Source organism: Esox lucius, chromosome 8 (assembly GCF_011004845.1).
Source record: "Esox lucius isolate fEsoLuc1 chromosome 8, fEsoLuc1.pri, whole genome shotgun sequence".
NCBI classification, from domain to species: Eukaryota; Metazoa; Chordata; class Actinopteri; order Esociformes; family Esocidae; genus Esox; species Esox lucius.
Window position 1 is genome coordinate 22,792,535 of NC_047576.1, and position 26,368 is coordinate 22,818,902.

A 26,368-nucleotide genomic window follows, 5' to 3' on the forward strand; every position below is an offset into this window, starting at 1 on the left:
ATTCTACTGTGTCCCTCGCGGCATCCTGTGGAGAGTGCTTCGGGAATATGGGGTCCTGGGTCCTTTGCTAAGGGCTGTCAGGTCCCTGTACGACCGAAGCAGGAGCTTGGTCCGCATTGCCGGCAGTAGGTCAGACTTATTCCCAGTGCATGTTGGACCACACGATTTAGTCTCTGCTCTTTGCGGATTATGTTGTCGTGTTGGCCCCTTCAAACCAGGACCTTCAGCATGCACTGGGTCGGTTTGCAGCCTAGTGTGAAGCGGTGGGGATGAAAATCCGTACCTCCAAATCCGAGGCCACAGTCGGAAAAGGGTGGCTTGCCCACTTCAGGTTGGTGGAGAGTGCCTGCCTCAAGTGGAGGAGTTTAAGTATCTAGGGGTTTTGTTCACGAGTGAGGGAAGGATGGAACGGGAGATTGACAGACGGATCGGTGCAGCTTCTGCAGTAATGCGGTCGATGTATTGGTCTGTCGTGGTGAAGAAAGAGATGAGCCGCAAGGCGAAGCTCTCAATTTACCGGTCAATCTACGTTCCTACTCTCATCTAGGGTCATGAGCTATAGGGCCTTGACCGAAAGGACAAGATCCCGGATACAGGCGCCCAAAATGAGCTTTCTCCGCAGGGTGGCTGGGCGATCCCTTAGAGATAGGGTGAGAAGCTCGGTCACCCGGGAGGAGCTCAGAGTAGAGCCGCTGCTCCTCCACATCGAGAGGGGTCAGCTGAGGTGGCTTGGGCATCTGTTTCGGATGCCTCCGGAACGTCTTCCTGGGAAGGTGTTCCGGTCCCGTCCAACCGGGAGGAGACCCCGGGGAAGACCTAGGACACGCTGGAGGGACTATGTCTCCCGGCTGGCCTGGGAACGCCTCGGTGTCCCCCCGGAAGAGCTGGAGGAAGTGTCTGGGCATCCCTGCTTAGACTGCTGCCCCAGCGACCCGGCCCCGGATAAGCGGAAGATGATGGATGGATGGATAGTTGGTCATACACATTTAGGATTTACATCCAACTGATATATTCCCATATTTGTATTGTTATCTAGTCGTTTCTTTGAAGTACTTTTACAGAGAGGAATGGCATTCATGATACTGTGAAGGCCTAGGCTGTTGGTTATGTTGGTTTGCTCCCCATTTTGCAAACAATAATTAGTTAAACTCACTATAACAAGGCAAAGAATTCTGGAAAATAATGTCTTGAATGTAAATTCCATGATGTGTTGATGCAAAATGCTTAAAGTTCTGCATATTCATACAAACCCGATTCCAAAAAAGTTGGGACACTGTACACATTTTGAAGTAAAAAAGGAATGGAATAATTTACACATCTCAAACTTATATTTAATTCACAATAGAATATATATAACATATCGAATGTTGAAAGTGAGTCATTTTGTAATGTCATGCCAAATATTGGCTCATTTTGGATTTCATGAGAGCTACACATTCCAAGAAAGTTGGGACAGGTAGCAATAAGAGGCCGGGAAAGTTAAATGTACAGATAATGAACAGCTGGAGGACCAATTTGCAACTTATTATGTAAATTGGCAACATGATTGGGTATAAAAAGAGCCTCTCAGAGTGGCAGTGTCTCTCAGAAGTCAAGATGGGCAGAGGATCACCAATTCCCCCAATGCTGCGAGGAAAAATAGTGGAGCAATATCAGAAAGGAGTTTCTCAGAGAAAAATTGCAAATAGTTTGAAGTTATCATCATCTACAGTGCATAATATCATCCAGAGATTCAGAGAATCTGGAACAATCTCTGTGCGGAAGGGTCAAGGCTGGAAAACCATACTGGATGCCCGTGATCTTCGGGCCCTCAGACGGCACTGCATCACATACAGGAATGATACTGTAATGGAAATCACAACATGGGCTCAGGAATACTTCCAGAAAACATTGTCGGTGAACACAATCCACCGTGCCATTCGCCGTTGCCGGCTAAAACTCTATAGGTCAAAAAAGAAGCCATATCTAAACAGGATCCAGAAGCGCAGGCGTTTTCTCTGGGCCAAGGATCATTTAAAATGGACTGTGGCAAAGTGGAAAAGTGTTCTGTGGTCAGACAAATCAAAATTCAGACGTCGTCTCTTTCAGGGAAGACCTTGCATTTTCCAACATGACAATGCCAGACTACAAACTGCATCAATTACAATGTCATGGCTGCATAGAAGAAGGATCTGGGTACTGAAATGGCCAGCCTGCAGTCCAGATCTTTCACCCATAGAAAACATTTGGCGCATCATAAAGAGGAAGGTGCGACAAAGAAGACCTAAGACAGTTGAGCAACTAGAAGCCTGTATTAGACAAGAATGGGCCAACATTCCTATTCATAAACTTGAGCAACTTGTCTCCTCAGTCCCCAGACGTTTGCAGTCTGTTATAAAAAGAAGAGGGGATGCCACACAGTGGTAAACATGGCCGTGTCTCAACTTTTTTGAGATGTGTTGATGCCATGAAATTTTAATCAACTAATTTTTCCCTTAAAATGATACATTTTCTCAGTTTAAACATTTGATATGTCATCTATGTTGTATTCTGAATAAAATATTGACATTTGAAACTTCCTCATCATTGCATTCTGTTTTTATTCACAATTGTACAGTGTCCCAACTTTTTTGGAATCGGGTTTGTATATTTCATTATTTCAACACATAATATTCAATGTTAACATACATGACATTGTATTGTATTATGATATTGTGATAAGCGCAAGTTATATATTTCATGAACATATTCAGCGTACATATATTAATATATGTGGAGAAATCCTCTGCATATGTTTAGCATGAATGTTCTGTGTGGGTAATCAACTAATGACAATAATTCAGGGTACTCAAACCTTAAATTATAGATAACAAAGCTCTATTAAGGTCATTAGGCAAAAATTAAGGTCATTTTCTGTTTAGGACACAAACATCAAGTAACCAAATATAGAACCACATCAAGGCAATACTGAACACATGGTAGATACACTGCTGCCAGGTCTCTTCTTTTTCTAGGAGAAAGCACTGACCACTCTTTTGCATATCCCAACTTCTCTTTTAATAGTCTTGTCTCCCTACTTCTCTCTAAAGAAAGGCAGACAGACAAAAACAAATGAATATTACAGAATGCGTAAGAATAAGTTAGACTGTTGATTAAATGAATAGCATCCCACTTTCTCAATCCATATCTGCACGCCTCTATTTGAATATATTTTCATAAAAACATAATTGAGGATTAATGAGAGGCCAGAAAATGATCACTAAGATATTTGTAGGTCAGCATTTTAAATACAGTATATCTGAAATGTGGGAATGTTATGACCCCTAAGATTTATTTCACTCTATCTACTTTATGCTTAGCATCTTAAAAGCGATTTATTCTGAGAAAAGGCCTACAACTGGGTGAAATAATTGCTTGGTCGTCAATTAGTGTCACATGACTCGAATCTGATTATTGGATTACTCAATCATGTCATACAATAATATAATACAATCTACCCGAATATATAGCGAACTGAGTCTTTCGTTTACCCTCAGTTACGCTGAAATGTATGCATTGAGGGTGATGTGAGAAACGGGACTGAGAACAGTTGCTAATGGTGCAGTATATTAGCCTAATGTGTTTAATATTCTGAATGAAATAAGACAAAAATAGATCAGTCAGATCTGCTGGCATTTTATTATGAATGTATTTCTGAAGTCTAAATAACAATAACACCCCCTCCAAAATTATAACTTACGAATTGTTTTGACCTTTCAGTCCAGCCTCCTTAGTTTGGCTGGTGAAGTGGGGTGACTGGCACATCCACACCTACCTCCTGGAGAGAGTGCCTTATCTGTTAGACAGTTCCTTGATGTTTTTTTCCCCATTATGTTAGCATTCACTGGTCACCCACATTTGGTCTATAATGTCATTTGACATTGCTGAGCAAACCTGTTAAATTTTTGTTCTACTTAACGTACCAAACTGTTATTTTTGACATGCCTAATGATTTGGTTATGTCTCTGATTTATTGTGATTGATCTGCATCGTGATGGCCAGTTTGACACTTATTTTATTCCTAGAATCAAGACATTGACAGCTCTCTTGTGCATGCACTAATAATGCCTAATAAGAGAACTGTAAAGCAAAGCTATTGTTAAAACTATCAAATCCCAGAGGATAGTAAATATAATGAAACATGCAAGCAAAAAATCGGAAATCATGTAACTAAACAATCAGCTACACATTGAAACCAAAATCAGTTATATTATGAATCAACAACTCTGGAATACCTTTGTGATGGTAATTCCATGTATCGACACTCTTAAAGGAGTAAGAAACAGAGACAAAGTTCTCTTGACACATTCTAACAGTTTTATTAACTATTATGCAAATATGAGAGACGCGTCAACCGCTTACCAACATAATCGTCTGAGGAGTTTCTGACTCAAAACATGCACAATCCGTATTCATTACAAAGAAAAAGGGGTGTGGTAAGAGGCTGCCCCCCCCCACATGGGTAACCTCATCAACTCCAGGAGCAGACTCACAGCACCTGGACAAACAACAGAGACACTAAAGGGTTATACAGATGGGCAGATTTACGATCAACCCTATAATCTGCTGGTGCCGGTCAAGGATGCCCCCCTAGGACAAATACCAAATCCCTCTCAGCATCTCTAACTAGTAACTCATTCATTCTCACATCCAAACAATGGGACTCAGTCCTTTAAACAGTAAGAATGCATCAGGTTTCAGAATTTCCACAACACCTTATATAAAATTATAGAGAAATATGGTTTCTCTTCACTTTCATCGACTCAGGTGGCTTAGTCATTACGAAACTTTTTGACATAACTGACTAATTCAGTTACTTGTGTTTTTTTGTCAAAATTAGCATCACCTGCATTTTTCTATTCTGTAAAATCACTGAGGAACCAGTAAGAAGTAATTCCATCTATCAATGAGGACAAACCACCTGGTACTGACAACCTGGATGTACTATGGTCGGTTGTGGACTATATTGCTGCTCCCATTTGCCATATCTTCAATCTAAGCTGAGATGAATGTGTCTGCCCCCAGACCTAGAAGGAAAGTTATTTTGCTACCTGTGAACAGCAAAGCACCTGTCATGGCTCAAAACATCTAACATAGCCGTCTTTTACCCCAGCAAATGCACGGAAAGAACAGTTTAACCAAATACAATGTTATTTCAAACAAACCTAATAAACAACAGACTATTAGCACACTCACAAGGAACAGCGCTCAATGTAATCAGCGCTGACACAAATGGTTGATGCTTAGCTGAAAGAGATATTTAATAATAAGATTGGCACAGCTGAACTGTTTAACTTCTGAGCATATTTTTTTATATTATTAATATAACTTGTTGCTGATAAAACATCAGTGCAATGGCTTTAAGCTCTCTTCTATGCATTTGTTTGAGAATTACCTGCCCAATAGAATACAGATGGTTCACACAAAAACAAGCCTCTCTAACAGTTCAGTGTGGTGTACCGAAACGTGGACATTTTATTTTCTGTCTGTGTGCACTGATGACACATTTTTATATATGTCTGCAAAACAGTAAATTACATACATGTAGGCCTAACTACAACCCTGTTTCCAAAAAAGATGGGACGCTGAAAAACAGAATGCAATGATGTGCAAATTATTTAAAACCTAAATTCAATAGAAAATAGTACAAGGACAACATATTCAATGTTGAAATTAAGAAATATTATTGTTCTGAGAAAAATATGTGCCCACTTTGAATTTGATGCTTGCAATACCTTTCTGGGATAGGGGCCACAAAAGACTAATTAGGTTAATTGGCAAAAGGTCAGTAACATGACATAAAAAGGTATAAAAATAGCATTCCAGAGAAGATGGGTCTTTCAGAGGTAAAGATGGAGAGGGATTCACCACTCTGTGAAAGACTGCATGGGCAAATAGTGCAACAATTTATGATTAATGTATCTCAACGTAAAATTGCGAAGAGTTTGGGGATCTCATCATCTACGGTACACAATATTAAGATTCAGAGAATCCGGAGAAATCTCAGGTTTTGGAGCAACATACAGTAAGCTGCCATCAAGATGATGTCTTTTTGAGGGAAGGCCTTGCTTATATCAGCAACACAATGCCAAACCACATTCTGCTCATACTACAGCAGCATAGCTCTGTAGTAAAAGAGTCCGGGTGCTAAACTGGCCTGCCTGCAGTCCAGACCTGTCACCTGTTGAAATCATTTGGCGCATTATGACATTAATGATACAGAAAAGGAAACCCTGATATGTTGACCAGCTGCAATCATATATCAAGCAAGAATGGGAAAACATTTCACTTTCAAAATTACAGCAATTTGTTCAAATTACAGAGTATTGTTAAAAGAATGGTATCAAACTTTAAAATGGGCATGTATTTTTCCAAAAACAATCAAATTTGATGACTTTGTATTTTCAATTAAATATAGGGAAACATTTTCAAATCATTGTTTACTGTTTTTATTTGCGTTTTATGCAGTGTCACAATTTTTTGGGGAAACAGTTGTACAACCATTAACACAGTGCTCTTGACAGTTTTATACTGTTAAAGTAGTATTAAGCTAGTCCTAAATATCACAAAAACTCAAAGCAGTGTAATTGAAAAAAATCCCTCTCTGAACTCTAAACCTTATTGTGATCAAGTATTATATAATTTGAAGACTGACCAAGTTGAGGAGACTGTAATACTGGTCTTTGTAAGAGATCTTGATATGTTAAAAGTACCACACTGTCTGTTGAAACAGTTAACATAAAGCTTAGACGCTAATCAATACCACACAAGACATGCCACCAGAGGTCACTTCACAATCCCTAAGTCCAAAAGAGAGGCTGGGAGCTGCACAGCTCTAAATAGAGAGATGAGTACATGGAACATTCTGCCACCCCAGGAATCTCAGCTAGGCCATAAAAGAAATAAAAAAGGATATATAAGCAAATAGCTGGACGGGCACACAAACTCTATTCTTCGGCTGCGGTGATTCGTTAGAGATATAACATTTAAAATAACGTTTATATAACATACAGCCAGCTTTGATGCACCAATTCCTTGTAGGTGATCCACACTGTCCATTTAACTATTGATTATCCCAACACCTGTTTTAATGGTAACCCCCACTATGTGTTAACCCTGCTGCACTACTTACCTGTATATCTTGTAGCGGGTAGAGAACCCCTGCCGGTTCCTCTCAACAAAGTCTGTGTACTCCTGGGAGTGGTGAAATGGGCCCTTGTCAGACAAAAGCCAGTCGAGGGGCCCTCCAGGGCGGTCGTGGGGCAGGCTGGCTGACACTGGTGCCCAGACCCAAACCCAGAAGTGCAGGCTGAGGAAGCCCCATAAAGCCATCAGAGATCGAGGGAGTGAGGGAAGTAGGGAGGGGTGGAGGGCAGGGATCAGCAGTGGAAGGGGTTCCCACATGCAAGCTTACACCTCCTCTGGGCTGACCGGGGGATCTTCATTCCCTCACCTCCCCCGGAGCACCTGGGACAGAGAGACACATCATCTTCATTTGTAACAAGAAAGTTTCTTTTATCAGACACTGTCATTCTTTTATTTACATCATATAGACGTAAAAGAAAAGAAAATACCTTTGTATTTTAGGTGTCAAACAATAATAACTTTCATCTCTGGGGCCATCATGAAGTCACTCGCCATCTCTTTTAAGACTAGCCTGCTGTTGCACCTTTAATCCAAGCCTTCCATTACTATACATCTACCTTCTAAGGTATGTCAACGTCTCCATACCGCTGTGACCTAACCAGATGCTTGGTATAAAAAAATCTAAACAGGACCCCATTACTGTATTCTGATGACAATCTGTCAAGTGAACTGAGCCATGTGACCGTGTGGGAAGGCTACAGAAATCATTAGTTAGGAGCAGGTGTTAGGAGAGAGACAGAGTGTGGGAGTGATTGTTTGCATGTGTGAAAGAGGCAGACAGAGGGAGACAGAGAGACAGTGAGAAAGATTGTGTGTGTGTGGAAGTGGGGTGGGGGGTGGTGTGAATCTGTTTGTAGCAGAGTTTCGAATCAGAGTTTGTACACGTCTAGGAGTCAATAGCAGAGCACAGTTAATTGGACTACAGTTGTGTTTCACATAGTGAGCTAGAGGCATTAAATTAGATAGTGGGAGATAGAACTCTGTAACTGGGGCAAAAATTCCATTAATTCTCTTCTACATTAGTTTTTCTTTAGAGCACAACCTGTTTTGATTAAAGGTTGTGTCATAACTAGCTTTGACAGGTCAGTGCACAGCTGACCTAGGCTAGCATAAAGTACTTGGCTTCTTGCACCCCTCGTGACTCCTGTTGGTGGGCCAGAAGAATGCAAGCCGACTCAGGTTGACAATGCAAGCTGACTGAGGTTGACAAAAAAGATCTGGGACAAATGACTTCAAACCGCTTGCAATACAATTTAATTTCAGTAATATAAGTTCATATTTGTTTCATTTATCTCCCATTTTTCTCCCCAATGTTTTGATGTCCAATTTGTGATTATGGCCATGCTTTATCCCAGCAACTCCCAACATACTCAAGACAGTCGATGTCAAGATATGTGTCTTCTGAAACACATACAATGCCATTGTAGTTGTTATGATTAAGTAAGTAGAAAAGCAAACCTATTTGATTGCTAACCCAATAAACCCAGATAGCGTGGCCCAACTGCAATCTGAGAGAATGATTTCCACTCTGGTTTCACAAAGTTCATACTGTCTCATACCTAAATAATGTTGTTGACTCATCCCATATTTAAGTGTCAAAAATACATCCATCACTCTCTGTGACAGTTTTAAAAATAAATTAAACTTGTTCAAAATAAAACATTTTAAGAGAGTGTAGTGCTTGTGTGGGTTTTCCTTTATGTGCACTTATCACCGTCTTTTTGTTATGTTATGTGTCTATTTTTTACTGTCTGCGTTTTCTTTTGTGTTTGATATGCTGTTTTTAATACTACAGCTCTGGAAAACATTAAGAGACCACTCCACCTTTTTCTTTCCCTTCCAAAAAAGTCAAAAAGGAAGGTGCTGAGTGAGGAACAGAAATGTTGTTGTTTTTTCAGAGTTGCATAATTCATTTTAGAAATTAAAATAGTTGTTGTTATTGTGAAACTGTTAGCTTTAACATACTTTTTTGTTGTTGCATCTCCTCCAAATGGAAACAATTTAAATGCAGCACATTTAGGCCTAGGATTACGTGGACATTTGTAAACCATTTTTAAAAGTGACCTTGTCTGCACTGGGGGGACTGTCTACCCTGTTAATATCAGAATAATAGACAGGGGTCATGTTTAAAGACACTTTAATCTTATTACCCAGTAGGCATGAGGCCAAACAAACACTGATGCAGGATGAAAAATATGCTTGTCTCTCTCGCATTACCTCTCTACTCTCTCTTTCTCTAAGTTGCTCCCACTTTCGCTATCCTCATCATTGTTACCTCTACTAGCTCAATGTTAAAGTCTAGTATGTAAACATTTATCCATCCACAAATTCCTGAACCACCAGCTTTATAATCATAATATCTAAGAGACTCAGCTAACCAGATCATTTTCTGTCAGAGTCATGTCAGATTACATACACCATTCAAGCTTTACAGGGGCATTACTGGATAACATTTGTGCTTGCATATTCAAACAAGAGCATAACATTTTCATCCAACAACGTTTAAACGGCCATCCTTGAGCTGCAAGCAATCCGTGCCCAGTCCATTTGTGAATATAATATAGAAACAACAAATGGATTCCCGAGGCCAAGGCCGTGGCTGGGGAGTAAAAGGCAGTTTCATTATTACCAACAGTAGGAGCGAGAACAAGGGCTCTGGTGGCTCCACTCAATATGATTGTACACAATGTGGGCAAGCTACAACCCAGGGCTGTTTGTAGCCACAGCACAAAGTCCACAGTGTGTCTGTGTCTGTGCTCAAGTGTGTGCATGTTAGGAAAAATAGCCGAGGTTAGTGTATGTCTGCGCTCTGCTGAATGAAAAGAGTGTAAAGGATGGAAGAAAATTGGTGGAATGGATTTTTTTATAAGCAGAAGAAAATCTATAAAATACATAGGGAGCTGTAAAGGTGTTCTAAAGCACAGAAAGGGAAATATAATAATGCATCAGTAAAACATGGTATTGATAGGTGTCGGGAAAGACAAGATACAAATAGTGTTTCACACTGTAGTATCATTAAACAGTAGTTATGAAAGATATTCTAACATTATACATATGGAGGTTACACTGGCATGCAAAATCACAACTTCAATATCTCACAGAATTAAAAACAATTGGAAATTAAACTTTTCATGTGTGCCAATTCCCATTTGGGGGATATAACAAAACCCAGATTTCAAAATATTGTTCTGTGTGAAAACTGAAGCAAATAAATGTCTTGGATGTTACATGATATTGTAGTGGAGCAAAACACATTAGCAAAACACAGTGAATTTATAAGGCATAAGTCAACACATGGATAACCACTTAAATAGAAAGGACTGCATAATGTCAATTAGCATTAAGGCCATTTCACGACTAGCGTATTCGCGCATGCGCTGCAGACATAATGCATGGGAATTAATGAAACATTAGATGGGCCACGAGCATCAACAACTCAACCGCATCACTCCTCATTCACATGTGAGTGGTGACATCGCTTGCCGTTCCGCTAGTGACAACGGGAGGAAACTGAAATCGTCCCGCCTTTGCTGTTTTGACCAAACACTTACTTTAAGCTGGGAAAAGCAGCCTATTGCTTTAAAGAGAAAAAAAGGCAGGCCCAAGATAAACAAAACAGAATAGTCAAGTAATCTCAATTCATTAAAATGAAACTCACTAAAAGAAAACGCAATGGATTTGAGCGGTTCTCTGTTATAGATTACTGGCAATTCAAGAGAACCGTGACGGCCCCCGCAGAAACGGTTCATTTACGAAAATGGGTGCATGCCATTTGTTTATAAATACAACTAGCAAGTAGCTAGTATTTCGTTTTGGGTGATAGCAAAATCTAGCAATACAAAATACGTATTACGTATTTGCAAATTAATGGCAACTGTAGGTCCGAGACTCTGAGCAATCCTTGACCACGCTATATTTTTTCTTATATTGTCTCGACAGACCTTGATTGTGATGTTATAGATTTCCTCCTGTTCTTGTACTAGTAAGAATTGCCGTTCCTCCGCCATGTTGGTTAGGTAATGGACTATTCAGTATTGTAGTACATCCTACAAGTTTTCCTATTGGATTTCCGATGTGCTCATATTGGTTGCTTTCGGCGACGGAGAAGGAAAAAAATATATAACACTGCTCTATTCCCGCCTGCCGTTCCGCCATGGCCACTGCTGCCGTCCCACTGCAAGGAACAGGGTGGGAAGCGTTTTTTGAATGGCTAGCAATGGAGGCCTTAGGGGCGTAGTGCTGATATTGGGAAAGGTCAAAAGTCAATTTTTTCGCGGTTTCTGGATCATCTCATATTTACTTTTGGTTGCATATCACAGTAAATTTGAGCTACACCAGCTAGCTTGATCATAGTAGCCATTTCAAATAGAACATACAGATTGTGTCTCATCCAATCAGTACAATAGGCTGCAGTTAAGCTGATAAATTATTAAACTGAAGAAAATTGTGTCGATATTACCCGTGTTAAAGGCTAACTAATCATCAAATCATATTTGAATTAGGAATAGTAGAACACTCCCATACCCATGATAAATAGTAGTGGCACCCTTAATATAACGCCGTTGACGTTCGTCTGTCGTGTGACTTTGGCTTAAATTGTAGAAATTGCGAGATACATATAACATCAAAAAGAATCCTTTCTGTAAATGAGTTTCATTACATGCTTTATTTTACCCCGTTTTTTTCCACTCCCTATTTTATGATGTCAATTTCCCTTTTATGGTCTTGTCTCATCACAGGAACTCCACAGCAGGATGGTAAAAGATCAAACATGATTCCTCCAAGCATACCTCACAAAGCCGGTCCGATTCTTATCACACTGCTCCCCAGTGAGCAATCGCTGGCGGGCCGCCTATAATGTCGTACAGCCATCTCCTGATCTCAATTTGCATAAGCTAGTGTGCATCTCAGGCGGCTTTCCACCAGCGGCCTGACTGCGTTACGCTGGCGACTAGCAGCCAAAAAGAGGGTGTGCGCTGTGATCTGCTGGCGTTGCCATTTTCTTCCAGCAGATATGGTATTGTACTGATTATTTGATTTAACATTGGTAGAATTTTGGTCAACATTGGTAGTTTATAAATAAAATAGAATTTGACTATTGCGCTATTGCTTTTGTAAAGAACCTTTGTGTAGACATGTACAGTAAACACATCTCGCCATTGCTTACCATAATATTTTCCCGAACTAATGGCCATTTTCCACTCCATGGTACCGGCTCAACTACTCATCTATAGCCTCGACTTTAATGCTTCATGGGGATTCTTTACTGTGTTTAAACACCGCCGTGTCCGTAGATGGCGCTATAGCGAATTGCAGGCAATCGCCATTTGGATCCCACGCTGTAGTACCGTGAAAACTAGAAGGACAATTCATTTTAGCCACTTGGTACTATTGTTCAAAGTGTGTAAGGTATAAGCTATATGCTCTGAATTGGACAATACCACATGTGGATTATCACATTGTTTTACTACAATTTGATGAACTCCCGAAAATTTACCGAAAATTGTTGAACGCCGAGTCACCTACATCTATGGTGAGTTCTGTTCTATTATAAATAACTAGCGTTAAGTGTTGTTAGGTTACTGAGTAAGAACGTAATGACGTTTTGTATTAAAAAATGACTGTTTGCAATATTCTATTAACATTCAAATTCTTTAGTCAAAGTCACTGGTAGCTGAATGCAAGTTCTAAACCATTGGCGGGAAGTTATAGAAACTGAGCTTGAAAAAAAACATGTTGGCCTGAGATGAAATACCCACAGTAACCCTTGTTTCTTCGTGTGCCCACAAGTTTGGTTGCTTACTATTTTTTGTTTCTTCGTTTATCCTCAAGTTCGGATGTTTTGTGCTTCTTCGCATATCAAAAGTTGAACAGGTATGGTAACATTGTTAGCTAACTTGTCTAAATCGTGTTTCTTAGGGTATCAACAAGTTAGAATTTTATAATATGTGCTTACTCCTTGTAACTTTTATCAACTGATACGTAGTGTTGGCCAAATCGTGTTTCTTTGTGTAACGTTGTCCACATCATGTGGATAACGTTACTCTTGGCAGTAAATTTCGATAGACTAGCTAAACCTGGACTTGTTGCAATTCCGTTACTGAGGTGTCTTTGTGTATCCACATTGTTCTTAGCTAGCCTGTGTGTGTGTCTTATGCTGCCGGTTTTTTAAACCTCTTTTCTAAACATTGCTTTCAGGTGATGATGTTTTCTGTAGTTTTGTTCCCGGAGGAGGATGACTGTGTGGCAGTAGTTCCATGCCTGTGGCTCAAAGGAGGACTTTGCTACTGGCCACCAAACAGCATCACCAGCAGGAAGTCCTTCAGCCACGACAAGTTTGCCAGAACTTGTTCACCACCTGAAGACACCTGGGAGGCTGTCCCTTATAAGCTCATAAAGCATGCAGGTGAATTTGAAAACATAATAACAATTTGAAACTTGGAATGAAAATGTGTTTTGCAGGGTAAATGCTTACAAAACCTTAACTTTTCCTAGACAAGTGAGATACCGGACGTGTGTATCGCCAGAGGAGTGAAAATCATTCCAGCGTGGGCCCCTACCACCCCAAGGACGCACATCTACACCACAACACCCTGTGGATTGCAGTCCTGGAGGTATGGGAATTACATGTTGATCTCGTAATTGCTGCAATGTTTACTTGGTTCACCAACTTTTATGTTTATTTTTAGGATGGAGCAAGCACAGTACTCCAAGGCACCAGAGAGGTACTCCACGCCACCATGTAGAGGATGGCTACATATGCAAGTGTGGGTTCATTCACTTAACCCAGATGCTTTATTTGTTATTAAAGCATGTTGCTTCTAATTTTATTTGTCAATTTCAATTTATTTTTAAGGGCAAGATGGCAGAGGTAGGTGGAAGTTTTAGCTCTGCACATGAAGGTAAGAATGAACATTTTGGCGGACACTGCGATTTGAATTCCGATTGTAAAATAACCAGATGTCTTTACTTTCAGAACATTTGGAGAAGATCAAGTGGCTGACTGACGAGAAGGTTGAGCTGAGGGCACAGCTGGCTCTACAATCAGGTAAAAACAAGACTATAGTTACGCTAGCATCTTGTCTTAATGAAACTGCATTTGTCTGAACGTGTGCCCTTTACCAAAATGCAATACTGTACAGCCTTCCTGAAATTACATGTATATGGTCGATTTGTTTATGACACTATTAAGCTATTGACATTTCATTGTGCTTTTTAGCTTCTGATAAACGTCTGACTGAAAAGAATGTCAAGCCAAGGGCACAGCTGGCTTTACAATCAGGTGAAAACAAGACTATAGTTGCGCTAGGATGTTGTCTTGAATATCATGCAATTCTCAAAATCATGTCAGACCATTTAAGTACAATATCTGATTACTGTATTACAGGAGCCATAAGGAAGAATCCTTATAAGGAAGAGTCCCCAGGTACCAGAAAGGGGCAGCTGATCGTGCAGGTGAGAGAAGATGTCGCGGCGGTACAAGGGACCTGCCGTGAATATGAATGACATCTCCAGCACAACCAATATTGCTGCTAAGCTGCATTACTGTAACCTATTTCTTATTTAATTTTTTTATTGCTGCTATTTATAGCTCTGTGTGAATGTTCTTAATTCTGACTGTAGTTGTAGTGTTATGCCACCATTCATAAGCTTATTGCACTGATGTATCTGATATTCAATAATTATTGATTGCTGCTAGGTCATACTTATGTATATTACTGCCATTCTAGCCCTTGTTTATTTTGTATTGTATTATGTTTATTTTGTACTTTCACATTCAAATACTGTAATTTTACTATCTGTTGCTGGACACTTTTTACATTTTTTTTATTTCAATTCATTTGCCCATGTTTATTTTGTATGCTTGCTGTATAATGCATGTTTTTTTGTATGCATCTTGCACTATTTGAAATAAATGTTTTGATTTTATTCAGTTCATTGTCATTTGTAAAATGACCAAAATTATTATAAATAAGACCTAATATTGGGGCATGAGGCATACCGCTGGTTTTAGTGCATAAAAGCGGTTAGCCGCCGTCGGTCCGCTGGTGAGCCGCTGATTAGGGTATTGTTAGAAGACACTGTCATGAAAGCGGCCCACCGGCGGCCGACTGCGACGCGCGCTATAATAAAAAGCATCTGCTACCGGCGGATCTGTAGCATCTGAAGCATACCACATCATCTGTAAAACACGATGGAGGCAGTGTGATGGCATGGGCATGCACGGCTTCCAATGGTACTGGGTCACTAGTGTTTATTGATGATGTGACAGAAGAAGCCGGATGAAATCTGAAGTGCATAGAGATACAGTGGATATAAAAAGACTATACACCCCTGTTTAAATGCCAGATTTTTGTGATGTAAAAGAATGAGACAAAGATAAATGATGTCAGAACTTTTTCCACTTTTAATGTGATCTACAATCACCTAAAGGATTATTAGGAACACCTGTTCAATTTCTCATTAATGCAATTATCTAATCAACCAATCACATGGCAGTTGCTTCAATGCATTTATGGGTGTGGTCCTGGTCAAGACAATCTCCTGAACTCCAAACTGAATGTCAGAATGGGAAAGAAAGGTGTTTTAAGCAATTTTGAGCGTGGCATGGTTGTTGGTGCCGGACGGGCCGGTCTGAGTATTTCACAATCTGCTCAGTTACTGGGATTTTCACGCACAACCATTTCTAGGGTTTATAAAGAAAGGTGTGAAAAGGGAAAAACATCCAGTATGCGGCAGTCCTGTGGGCGAAAATGCCTTGTTGAGAGGTCAGAGGAGAATGGGCCGACTGATTCAAGCTGATAGAAGAGCAATTTTGACTGAAATAACCACTCGTTACAACCGAGGTATGTAGCAAAGCATTTGTGAAGCCACAACACGCACAACCTTGAGGTGGATGGGCTACAACAGCAGAAGACCCCACCGGGTACCACTCATCTCCACTACAAATAAGAAAAAGAGGCTACAATTTGCACAAGCTCACCAGAATTGGACAGTTGAAGACTGGAAGAATGTTGCCTGGTCTGATGAGTCTCGATTTCTGTTGAGACATTCAAATGGTAGAGTCAGAATTTGGCGTAAACAGAATGAGAACATGGATCCATCATGCCTTGTTACCACTGTGCATGCTTGTGGTGGTTGTGTAATGGTGTGGGGGATGTTTTCTTGGCACACTTTAGGCCCCTTAGTGCCAATTGGGCATCGTTTAAATGCCACGGCCTACCTGAGCATTGTTTCTGACCATGTCCATCCCTTTATGACCACCATGTACCCATCCTCTGATGGCTACTTCCAGCAGGATAATGCACCATGTCACAAAGCTCGAATCATTTCAAACTGGTTTCTTGAACATGACAATGAGTTCACTGTACTGAAATGGCCCCCACAGTCACCAGATCTCAACCCAATAGAGCATCTTTGGGATGTGGTGGAACGGGAGCTCGTGCCCTGGATGTGCATCCCACAAATCTCCATCAACTGCAAGATGCTATCCTATCAATATGGGCCAACATTTCTAAAGAATGCTTTCAGCACCTTGTGGAATCAATGCCCCGTAGAATTAAGGCAGTTCTGAAGGCGAAAGGGGGTCAAACACAGTATTAGTATGGTGTTCCTAATAATCCTTTAGGTGAGTGTACATTTTTGAAAAGGATGCACTTTCCAATATACCCTAATGAAGTCTGTATTCCAAAATAAATACCTTAAAAAGAAATGTTTGGAACTTAAAATACTTTAATTTTGATCCTCAGACTGATCTTGGCTTGGAATTGCCCATAGACAAAGGTAAATGTTATGAGAATTCTTAGTAACTAATCCTATTACATGTCATTAGCTGTCCAATCAATTGCAACAAATCAAAATTCAGTAAGAACTGTGTTAATGTTTCTCTTTCCATTGGAAATCAATTGTATTGACCTATTCACACTTAAACCATTGTTAAAAATACAACTCACAAAAGCAAAGAATGCAGCAATATAAAACCTTTCTTTCAAATCTCTATCCTGGGTACATTGAGCTTGTACTCCACATGCACACGTCCTCTTCTCTGAGGTAATTTACAGTCTGCACCCGCTTGATGCACAATCACCTCGGCCTTGTCACCCGACACATCATTCCTCATTCACACTTTCTATTCAATAACATTTGTGCTGGAACTCAACCAGTAAAATAAGGCTTCTGTCAGTGAAGGAAACACAAATTGTAATCATTCACATAAATGGTGTCTATATGACCAAGTGTGTTTATTTCTCAAATAGGCAATCTCTTTTTCAAACTGCAAATATTTTAGGTGTTATAAAAATAAGTAGTTTATACCAAATAGCAATTTGGATTAAATGAAAGTTCAACTGCTTTCAATTCTGCATAGCTTTTTCATGCCCGTCACCCACCATTATGACAGGCCATATTCACCACGCTCCACCTAATATCAAACTGTTTAGAGGAAGAAAAGACTCTGAGAAGAGTTTCAAATGTACCTCTCAGGATTTACATTCTTATGGAACTATTTTGTAAACCGCAATTATGTTCAGTATAAACTTAAATCTGTCTAATTATGTTCGCTATCAACATATGCCCAGTGCTACTGGTACTTAAAGACTCACTATTACATTGCTCATTAACTTTTCACTATTATGTTGGTCCTTTACATATTTGATTCAAAATAAAAAAGAGTGATGTGTTACAAAGAGTGATGTGTGACAGCTCCACAGGAACATTGTCATGAATCAAGGAACCTCACAAACTTAGGGTTATCTTAGAGTCAGAGGTCAATGTGAGAGATTGTGTTAACAATCTTAGTATACACCTGACAACACCTTTTAGTACACCTGACAACACCTTATTGAAAAAAATGATATTACTGGAATTACCATTGCCTCATTCCTAACAGGCACTGTATTGGGTCTACAACACGTTACTATATACTGCAGACTGTGTAAGCAAAAGATATGAAACAGGAACTCTGAGAAATAGCCTCTGAGAACAGAGTGGAGATTATATGAATGAATGGCACTGTCATAAATCAATATGACTATTTTGCATGGATTTAGGGCAATCCTATGAGACATCTACAGGGATACAAAGTTGTAAACTCTGGCCCCTTTTTAAGGCGTATAGCATTAGCACTAGCATATTACAATGCACAAAAACAATAAGACAATAATTTAATGTATTGCAGAATATCCACATCCAGCATAAAGCATAAGAAAACTGAAATAAGAAAATCAATTATTTTAAATTGACTTACATTGTGATTCTATGACATTTTTGTATAACTAAACCAAGAGGTTGTGTCGGGTCCTGGCTGATGTTCCTCTAGACATTTCTATGCGCCCGGAGACCACAGCCAAAGCTTGACTGTGGGGATGCCTCTCTGCACTATAATTTTCTGTTCTCGCCAATCAGAGGCAGCTGCACCTTGTTGTTTGTGATTGGGGACCCTATTGAAGTTGCTCCTGTTTTTCTTTAGTTTGTCATTATTTACACTAGGCATGCTACAGTTCATGGTGTACCTCTCCTTTTCTTGTTTTTGTTGCTGAAAAGAACATTACACTGCATGCACAATAATTAAGCAAGTGAGTATTCTGATCGTATCATTATTTCTATGCACATTTTCCAACTCCAAACCATCCATACTTGAATGCTCATTGGATTAAATCATATTCAGGTGTTATGTATTTGTGTAATGAGGGAGGGTGTGGCATCCGTGAATAACACCTTATATCAAGGTGTGCATAATTATTAGGCAGCTTCATGACCTCAGGTAAAATGGGCCAAAAAATAGATTTAACTGACACTGAAAAGTCTACATTTTTAAAATGCTTTTGAGACAGATGCAACACTCTTGAAATGGTTAAACAATTGAGGCGTGACCACCGGACAGTCAAAGGTTTTATTGTGAATAGTCGACTGGGGTGTAAAAAAATGCATGTCCCCCCCAGACAATAGACACTTGTAAGCTTGTTTGACGATGATCTCACTAACTTCTTTTAAGCCAAAAATCACAGAAGTTGCAATTTGGATATTGCACATGTCCATATCACAATTTTGATCATAATTATATTAATTGTGCAGACTTAACTTCTACTACTGCTATGTACTACTTCTAATACTGGAAAGACTGGTACACAGCTGCAAGTTGAAACAGGGCTTTTTACTCTGAAACTGTATGGTTTTGTTTCAAAGTGCAATTAGACAAATTATAACCTTCTTGATAAGAAGTTATATGCGCTGGTTTCAACAGTCTATCTCAAAACACTACAAGATAAGGACTCTTTTTTTTACATCACTTCATGTAGGCATCAGTGGTACAGACACTTTTGCCCAAGTGCGCCGTGGGCATTGCACAATAAACTAAGTTAGCAAAAGACAAAAAAAAGTTGTGCAGGCAAGAAGTAGCATATAAACAAGAAAGAAATGTAATCAGTAACTGAAATTATTATTACTAATTATATTACGCTTTACTGCAAAAAAGTAACATTGTTACTATAACACATGACCAAGTAACAGATTGCCCTAACACAATTTGCCACCCAGCATAATGTGATTCATAAGCCTGATCTGCCTTGTAAAACCAACTTTCAAACTTAACTGTCACTGTATGAAAAAGCCTGTTTCAGAAAGTATCCATACAAGCAAAAATCTTTGTGATAATGAGAAGTAAAAGGCATCTTTTATCTTTATATGTGGACACTCGTTAAAAGTGAAGGGCATGCCCCAGGCTGGAATCATTGCCAGTCAATATCTGAACTCCATAGACTTGTTAATACCTCACGGGGGAAGGGGTTGTAACAATGGTGAGGTGTGTGTGTTGCAATGTCATATTGTCCAGTGGTGGGGTTTCCTTAAAAGTAGGGAAGAGTAGGAGAATGTCCCATTCTGGAGCTGTTGCCAGCCAGGATTCTAACTGTCCTTAAATGTTAATAGTTACTTTGTGGTTCCTGTTTGTGAAAATTTGCGACATGACCCGGCTTTGGAATGTTGAGTAATTAAAGCCTGTAGTTCGCGCAACTGGCCTGGGATTGACAACATTCATACGAGATGTAAAGATCACTACGAAACGGGTATTTGGCGCAGTGGGTGTAAAACTAGGCCATCAAAGTACAACGTTATGATATCTAATGTACTGTCATAGAGATTCATTTTTATTGTAACATACGTACAGTGTGGAGAACAAGTATTTGATACACTGCCGATTTCGCAGGTTTTACAAAGCATGTAGAAGTCTGTCATTTTTATCATAAGTACTCTTCAACTGTGAGTGACGGAATCTAAAACAAAAATCCAGAAAATCACATCTGTTGTACAGAAGTATTGTAGGCACAATGTAAATACAGTGAGGGGAAAAAGTATTTGATCCCCTGCTGATTTTGTACATTTGCCCACTGACAAAGAAATTATCAGTCTATAACTTTAATGGTATGTTTATTTGGACAGTGAGAGACTGAATAACAACAAAAAATCCCGAAAAACACATGTCAAAAATGTTGTGCAATGAGTGAAATAAGTTTTCGACCCCTCTGTATAACATGACTTAGTACATGGAGGCAATCACAGAGGTCAGGTGTTTCTTGTAGTTGGCCACCAGGTTTGCACACATCTCAGGAGGGATTTTGTCCCACTCCTCTTTGCAGATCTTCTCCAAGTCAATAAGGTTTTGAGGCTGACGTTTGGCAACTCAACTTCAGCTCCTTCCACAGATTTTCTATGGGATTAAGGTCTGGAGACTGGCTAGGCCACTCCAGGTCCTTAATGTGCTTCTTCATGAGCCACTCCTGTGTTGCCTTGGGTGTGTGTTTTGGGTCATTGTCATGATGGAATACCCATCCACGACACATCCCTTTGATGCAGTGAAGTTGTCCTGTCCCTTAGCAGAAAAACACCCCCAAAGCATAATGTTTCCACCTCCATGTTTGACGGTGGGAAAGGTGTTCTTGGGGTCATAGGCAGCATTCCTCCAAACACGGCGAGTTGACTTGATGCCAAAGAGATCAATTTTGGTCTCATCTTACCACAACACTTTCACCCAGGTCTCCTCTGAATCATTCAGATGTTCATTGGCAAACATCAGACGGGCCTGTACATGTGCTTTCTTGAGCAGGGGGCCCTTGCGGGCGCTGCAGGATTTCAGTCCTTCACGGCGTAGTGTGTTACCAATTATTTTCTTGGTGACTATGGTCCCAGCTTCCTTGAGATCATTGACAAGATCCTCCCGTGCAGTTCTGGGCTGATTCCTCATCGTTCCCATGATCATTGCAACTCCACAATGTGAGATCTTGCATGGAGCCCCAGACCGAGGGAGATTGACAGTTCTTTTGTGTTTCTTCCATTTGGGAATAATCGCACCAACTGTTGTCACCTTCTCACCAAGTTGCTTGGCGATGGTCTTGGCCATGGTGGACAGTTTGGAATCTGATTTATTGCTTCTGTGGACAGGTGTCTTTTATACAGGTAACAAACTGAGATTAGGAGCACTCCCTTTAAGAGTGTGCACCTAATTTCAGCTCGTTACCAGTATAAAAGACAATTGGAAGCCAGAAATCTTTCTGATTGAGAGGGGATCAAATACTTATTTCACTCATTAAAATGCAAATCAATTCATAACATGTTTTACATGAGTTTTTCTGGATTTTTTTGTTGTTATTCTGTCTCTCACTGTTCAAATAAACCTACCATTAAAATTATAGACTGATCATTTCTTTGTCAGTGGGCAAACTTACAAAATCAGCAGGGGATCAAATACTTTTTTCCCTCACTGTATGTTTATAGGTATACATTTACAAAATGCATGTAATTTTGGAGCCACCAGTTTGGAGGGGACAATTACATAATATTTTCTCAAGAGCAATTATTGAGGGGGACAGCAAAAGTAGTGCTGTAATACTGTTTCAGTTTGCACCATCGGTTTGCTTGCTACTGTAGCTCTGCAAATTCAGCTATTGTGTGTGAACCCTACCAACAAAAAAACAATTTACTGGATTAGCCTCACGTTAGCTACGTGCATTAAGTGCCTTTCAGACGGTATACACAAACACTGTCACCTTGCTAGCTAAGGAACACTACATACACTGCCCTGCAAGCTTCTCTCATTGACTCGAATTCAAACAGCAGCAAAAGCTTACTGTAGCTAGCTAGAAACCATCAGCTAACTGCTAGCTAACATAACGAGTGACCTGAAACATACAAATTAGTCCTTACACCACATATTGTCACAAATGATATACTGTAGCAGTGCAGATGTTAAATTGTTCTAGCGAGAAAGTGTAACCGCATCAGCACTAAACCAAGTAGTAGTATTTATGGCCACACTAATAATTATAGCTCAGCTTTAATCCTGGATATCAATTACACTGAGTGTTAATTATTCCATAGTGTTGCATTCCAGTAACACAGGTTGTAAAAATTAAGTATTGTTCATTATGAAGTTTTACGTTTAACACTTGAAATATAACACTATATTTAATATAATACTAAATATAACGCCATATATTATGTACTCTGTTGTAGAGTGTAACTAAGTGTTGATTAAAGCGAACTCCTACTCCTACTACTACCACTACTACTACGTCTGTCTTTTATGCACCTCTGGTTGACAGACATCCACACACTGTGCCATGTTTACTCCACAGAGTAAGACCTACTGCAGTGTTTAGATATTCTCTCCTCTCCCTGTCGGCTCAGAGGATATACTGTACTGTTGTACGCTTGATGAGTTTTGGGAACTCCCCAACCTAATCTGTCTAAAGCATTCCACCAGCCTTATTCAGAAGATACAGAGGGATGAGATAGAGACAGAGAGTGGAAAGTAGAGAGAGTAAGAGAGAAGAGAGAGCATGTCTCAGAACATCTGTTCAGCCACTATACCCACTAGGACACCGGGGCCATTGCAATGATGCGCCTGGCCTTTGCTGGCACTGCAGCAATGCTAATGTGGGATGGCTCTCGCTTTGTGATATCTCCCAGCATTGAATACATTTGAAGGCTGAGGGAAGGAAGTAGGTTGAGAGGAGGGGAGGAAGTGGTAGAGCAGGGTGGTAGGCGGGGAGGGAATATTTTGATTAAAGGAGTTTAATTTAATAGAATTTCTTCAACATGATAACATTTTTATATGGTGCACTTTGAAACGTGTCTGCGAGCCATCCCTAAAAGCATCTTCAAAGTGTGAAAACAGGAAGTGATGAACTTTACATTGTCCCATTAGTGCTGACTACCAAGGTTTTTGGCCCTAATTAACCCACATACACTATCTGCCGTTCAATGGTATAGCTGTCAATAACACCTTTCATACAGTTATGGGGGGCAGAGCCTTTGTGAGATGATAATATCGCTGCAGGTCTACAGCTCCTTGCCTAGTCGGCTGTCTTACATGTAAACAAACACAAAGAAAAAACTGCTCTTATGTTATTCAAAGGAGGAGTAGGGGGCGCGGGGGAGCATCACAGTGAAAGAAGCATTTCAAAACCAATATGAAAGGACAGAAATATTTGGAAGAAAATGTGGCACAGAATGTCAGGTCGTAGAAGACAGAATGAAATATCCTTTCTAATCTGTCTGTCACTGTGAGTAATGGACTGTTTCAATACGGACTGATGCTTCCCAGCCAGTGGTCTAATACATTATATAATCAAAGCACCATATTAGGCCTTGATTCAATCAAATTGAGTGCTAACACTCAATTGGCAGACATCTGTATTAGGAATGTTTTGGCGGTATTGGAGGTGTAACTGTGGTATGAGCTGACAAATCGGATGCTGCTCTTGTGTGAGCTATTGGATGTGATGCAACACAGACAGTATACAGCTTTCATTGATTTCCAGGGAAGCGTTCCTTCAATGGCTAATGGCCTTGCCTTACACTGATGGCTGTAGGGTAGCAGAGATGTTAGAAGTTGGCTTTAGAAAGTGTAAGCTAATGCAGTGGTTTGCAAACTTTTACAAGGCAGCCCATATTACAGAGCTGGTACACATGACTCAAATTGTCAGCTAATCATAAAATGTTTGACTAACATATTCACATTAGCTATTTCAGGGATAAAACCAAATATTTGTTCCCTGGGGATAGGGTTGAGAAACACTGGGATGTTGCTTGTCTTCATGCTCATTTAGATGATGTGTTGTACAGATTGTTAATTAATTTGAGGTGTAGATTGTCAAACATCACATTTGGGTATTTGCAGCTGGATGGGTTCTAAAGTTTGGGGTTGTCCTTGTATTCAATGGCAGTGTCTTCATTAACTTAGCACATGGAGCTGCTTCTTGATTCTGATTGAATGTTGTCCTTAGATAATGGATGCCATCACATGCCAGTTGCTACTACAGTGCAGCAAATTATCAACTGAAGAAACATGTGAAGGTACTTTATGTTAGTCAGTACTTAAGCTTGCGAGACAGCTTGACATCATCTTGTTCTGTTATAAATTACTCTGTGTGTTAGTGGAAGAGACTTCATGTGAAAGACAGTCTTTTTTATCATCAATGCAGTTTATAATCCTACCTTTCCTTTCCTGAATGACACAGAAGAAAGTGGACAGATAAACACAACCCGTCAAAGGTTTTGATTTTGGGTTACCAAAAGTCTATAGCCACACTTCTTATTTAGCCTATTCTTGTCGGCCACAGCAGCAATAGGCTACATGAGCCTATAGGCCAATAGTACGGGACTACAATTTGTTCAATTATAAATGCAATATTTTAATAAAGAAGCAGTATGTTGTTAGGTTACAGGTCAAACTCTAAGACATTATTCTTCATCTCAAATGAATCAAAAGTCTGAGAGGTCAGTGGACACCACCGCTGTTGACAAATAGGAATATAGCCACAGTTTTTCAGATATTTGTAAATTTCATTACTGATAAATAAGAAGAAATCAAATGAACTATTACAGTAATTAATAATTATAAAATAAAAGGAAAATTAAATGAGTTCGAAAATACGAATTATATACATATTTTACAAGAACCAAACAGTTGGCTGGCTTAAATATCCCTGTCCAACTAGTGGGAAAATATGTAACAATACAATGATACAAAACAGTATACTCTTCCTCTTCTAGCTTTCTTTCAGTGCTTTTTCACAGATTGCACCCCATATTCCATCAATCTAGAACAGATTATACCAATGTATAGCCTCCTCCTTTTTCTCACTCCGGCAGCAGCCAGTAACAGGAGGTGATCATGGTCATACAATTTTTGTTTAAATTGACTGAAAGATTTAAGATATAATTGCTGTTATGTTAAGATAACAGCTGCCTTTACAACAGAAATGTGTTATTTATATTTATGCACATAATGGATGGATCCAATCGGTCCAGACAGTAAAAACAATATCACTGCAGATACCTGAGACCTGTCGCAGTTAAGTCAGACCCAACCCACATCTGAGAAAGTACAAATGTTGCACCCAGATCTACTCGGGTCCCAGGTTGGCCCACAGAATTGTGGGTCCTGTGGACCCATGAAGACCTCTAGCATCCCTAGTTAGCCAGGGGTTCATCAAACAGCAAGATATTGACCCAAATACCACCAGTCTATGTCAGAACTACCCGTAGAGGAAAAGAACATGACAGTAGGCTTCAAATCATATAATGGCCAGCACAGTCTCCAGACTATAACTCGAGCTGGTTTGGAATGAACTGAGCAGCAACCAACAAGTGCAACACATTTGTGGGAACTTCCTCAGCAGTGTTGGGAAGATCTTTCTGAACAATATATTTTCCCATTGTAGAAAGAATGGCACCAGTTTGTTTAGCTGTTATGTCTGCAAAAGGTGTCTACGTTGAGAAGTCAAACGTTTTAATACAATTTTGTTAAACAAAATTATTTTGTTTCCAATTTTTTATTTGCTTTAATTTCAGAGTGCATTAAGACACTAAACTGTGAATTTCAATAAAAACTGATAAAAATGCAGGTGTTCGAAATCTTTGACTAGTGGTATAGCCAAAGAAAGCTAAATATTGAGAGACAACAGACACAGGAGGAGAGAAACAGAAAAAGAGAGAAGTTGCGGTGGTGAAGCAGAGAAAAATTGCAGATATTGCCAAGGCAGAGACACTAACAAATATAGCTTAGGCATTTCAATCATGCTCAAACGTTTCTTGATCAGTAGAAATTGAAGTTACTACTCGGTTTAGCCAATACAGTGGTGTTTTTTGGTGGGAACTACATTAATATGTTAATACAGAAGTTAGATAGGGTTTTATAAACAAAAAT

General features: G+C 39.7%; 1 protein-coding gene across 3 annotated transcripts in view; it reads right to left on the bottom strand.

Annotated features, from left to right (window-relative positions):
• The window catches only part of brinp3a.2 (bone morphogenetic protein/retinoic acid inducible neural-specific 3a, tandem duplicate 2), a 78,598-nt gene that overhangs the window by 39,120 nt on the left and 13,110 nt on the right, over positions 1–26,368 (bottom strand). For 2 of the 3 annotated variants that reach the window (XM_020048777.2, XM_010895114.3), the window contains exon 2: positions 7,151–7,485. In XM_020048777.2, the coding sequence (XP_019904336.2) occupies positions 7,151–7,422 (272 nt within the window). In that variant the 5' untranslated portion in view covers positions 7,423–7,485. Of the gene's footprint in view, positions 1–7,150; positions 7,486–16,147; positions 16,182–26,368 lie in introns of those variants that run through there. The other variant, XM_020048776.2, reaches the window with a different exon arrangement.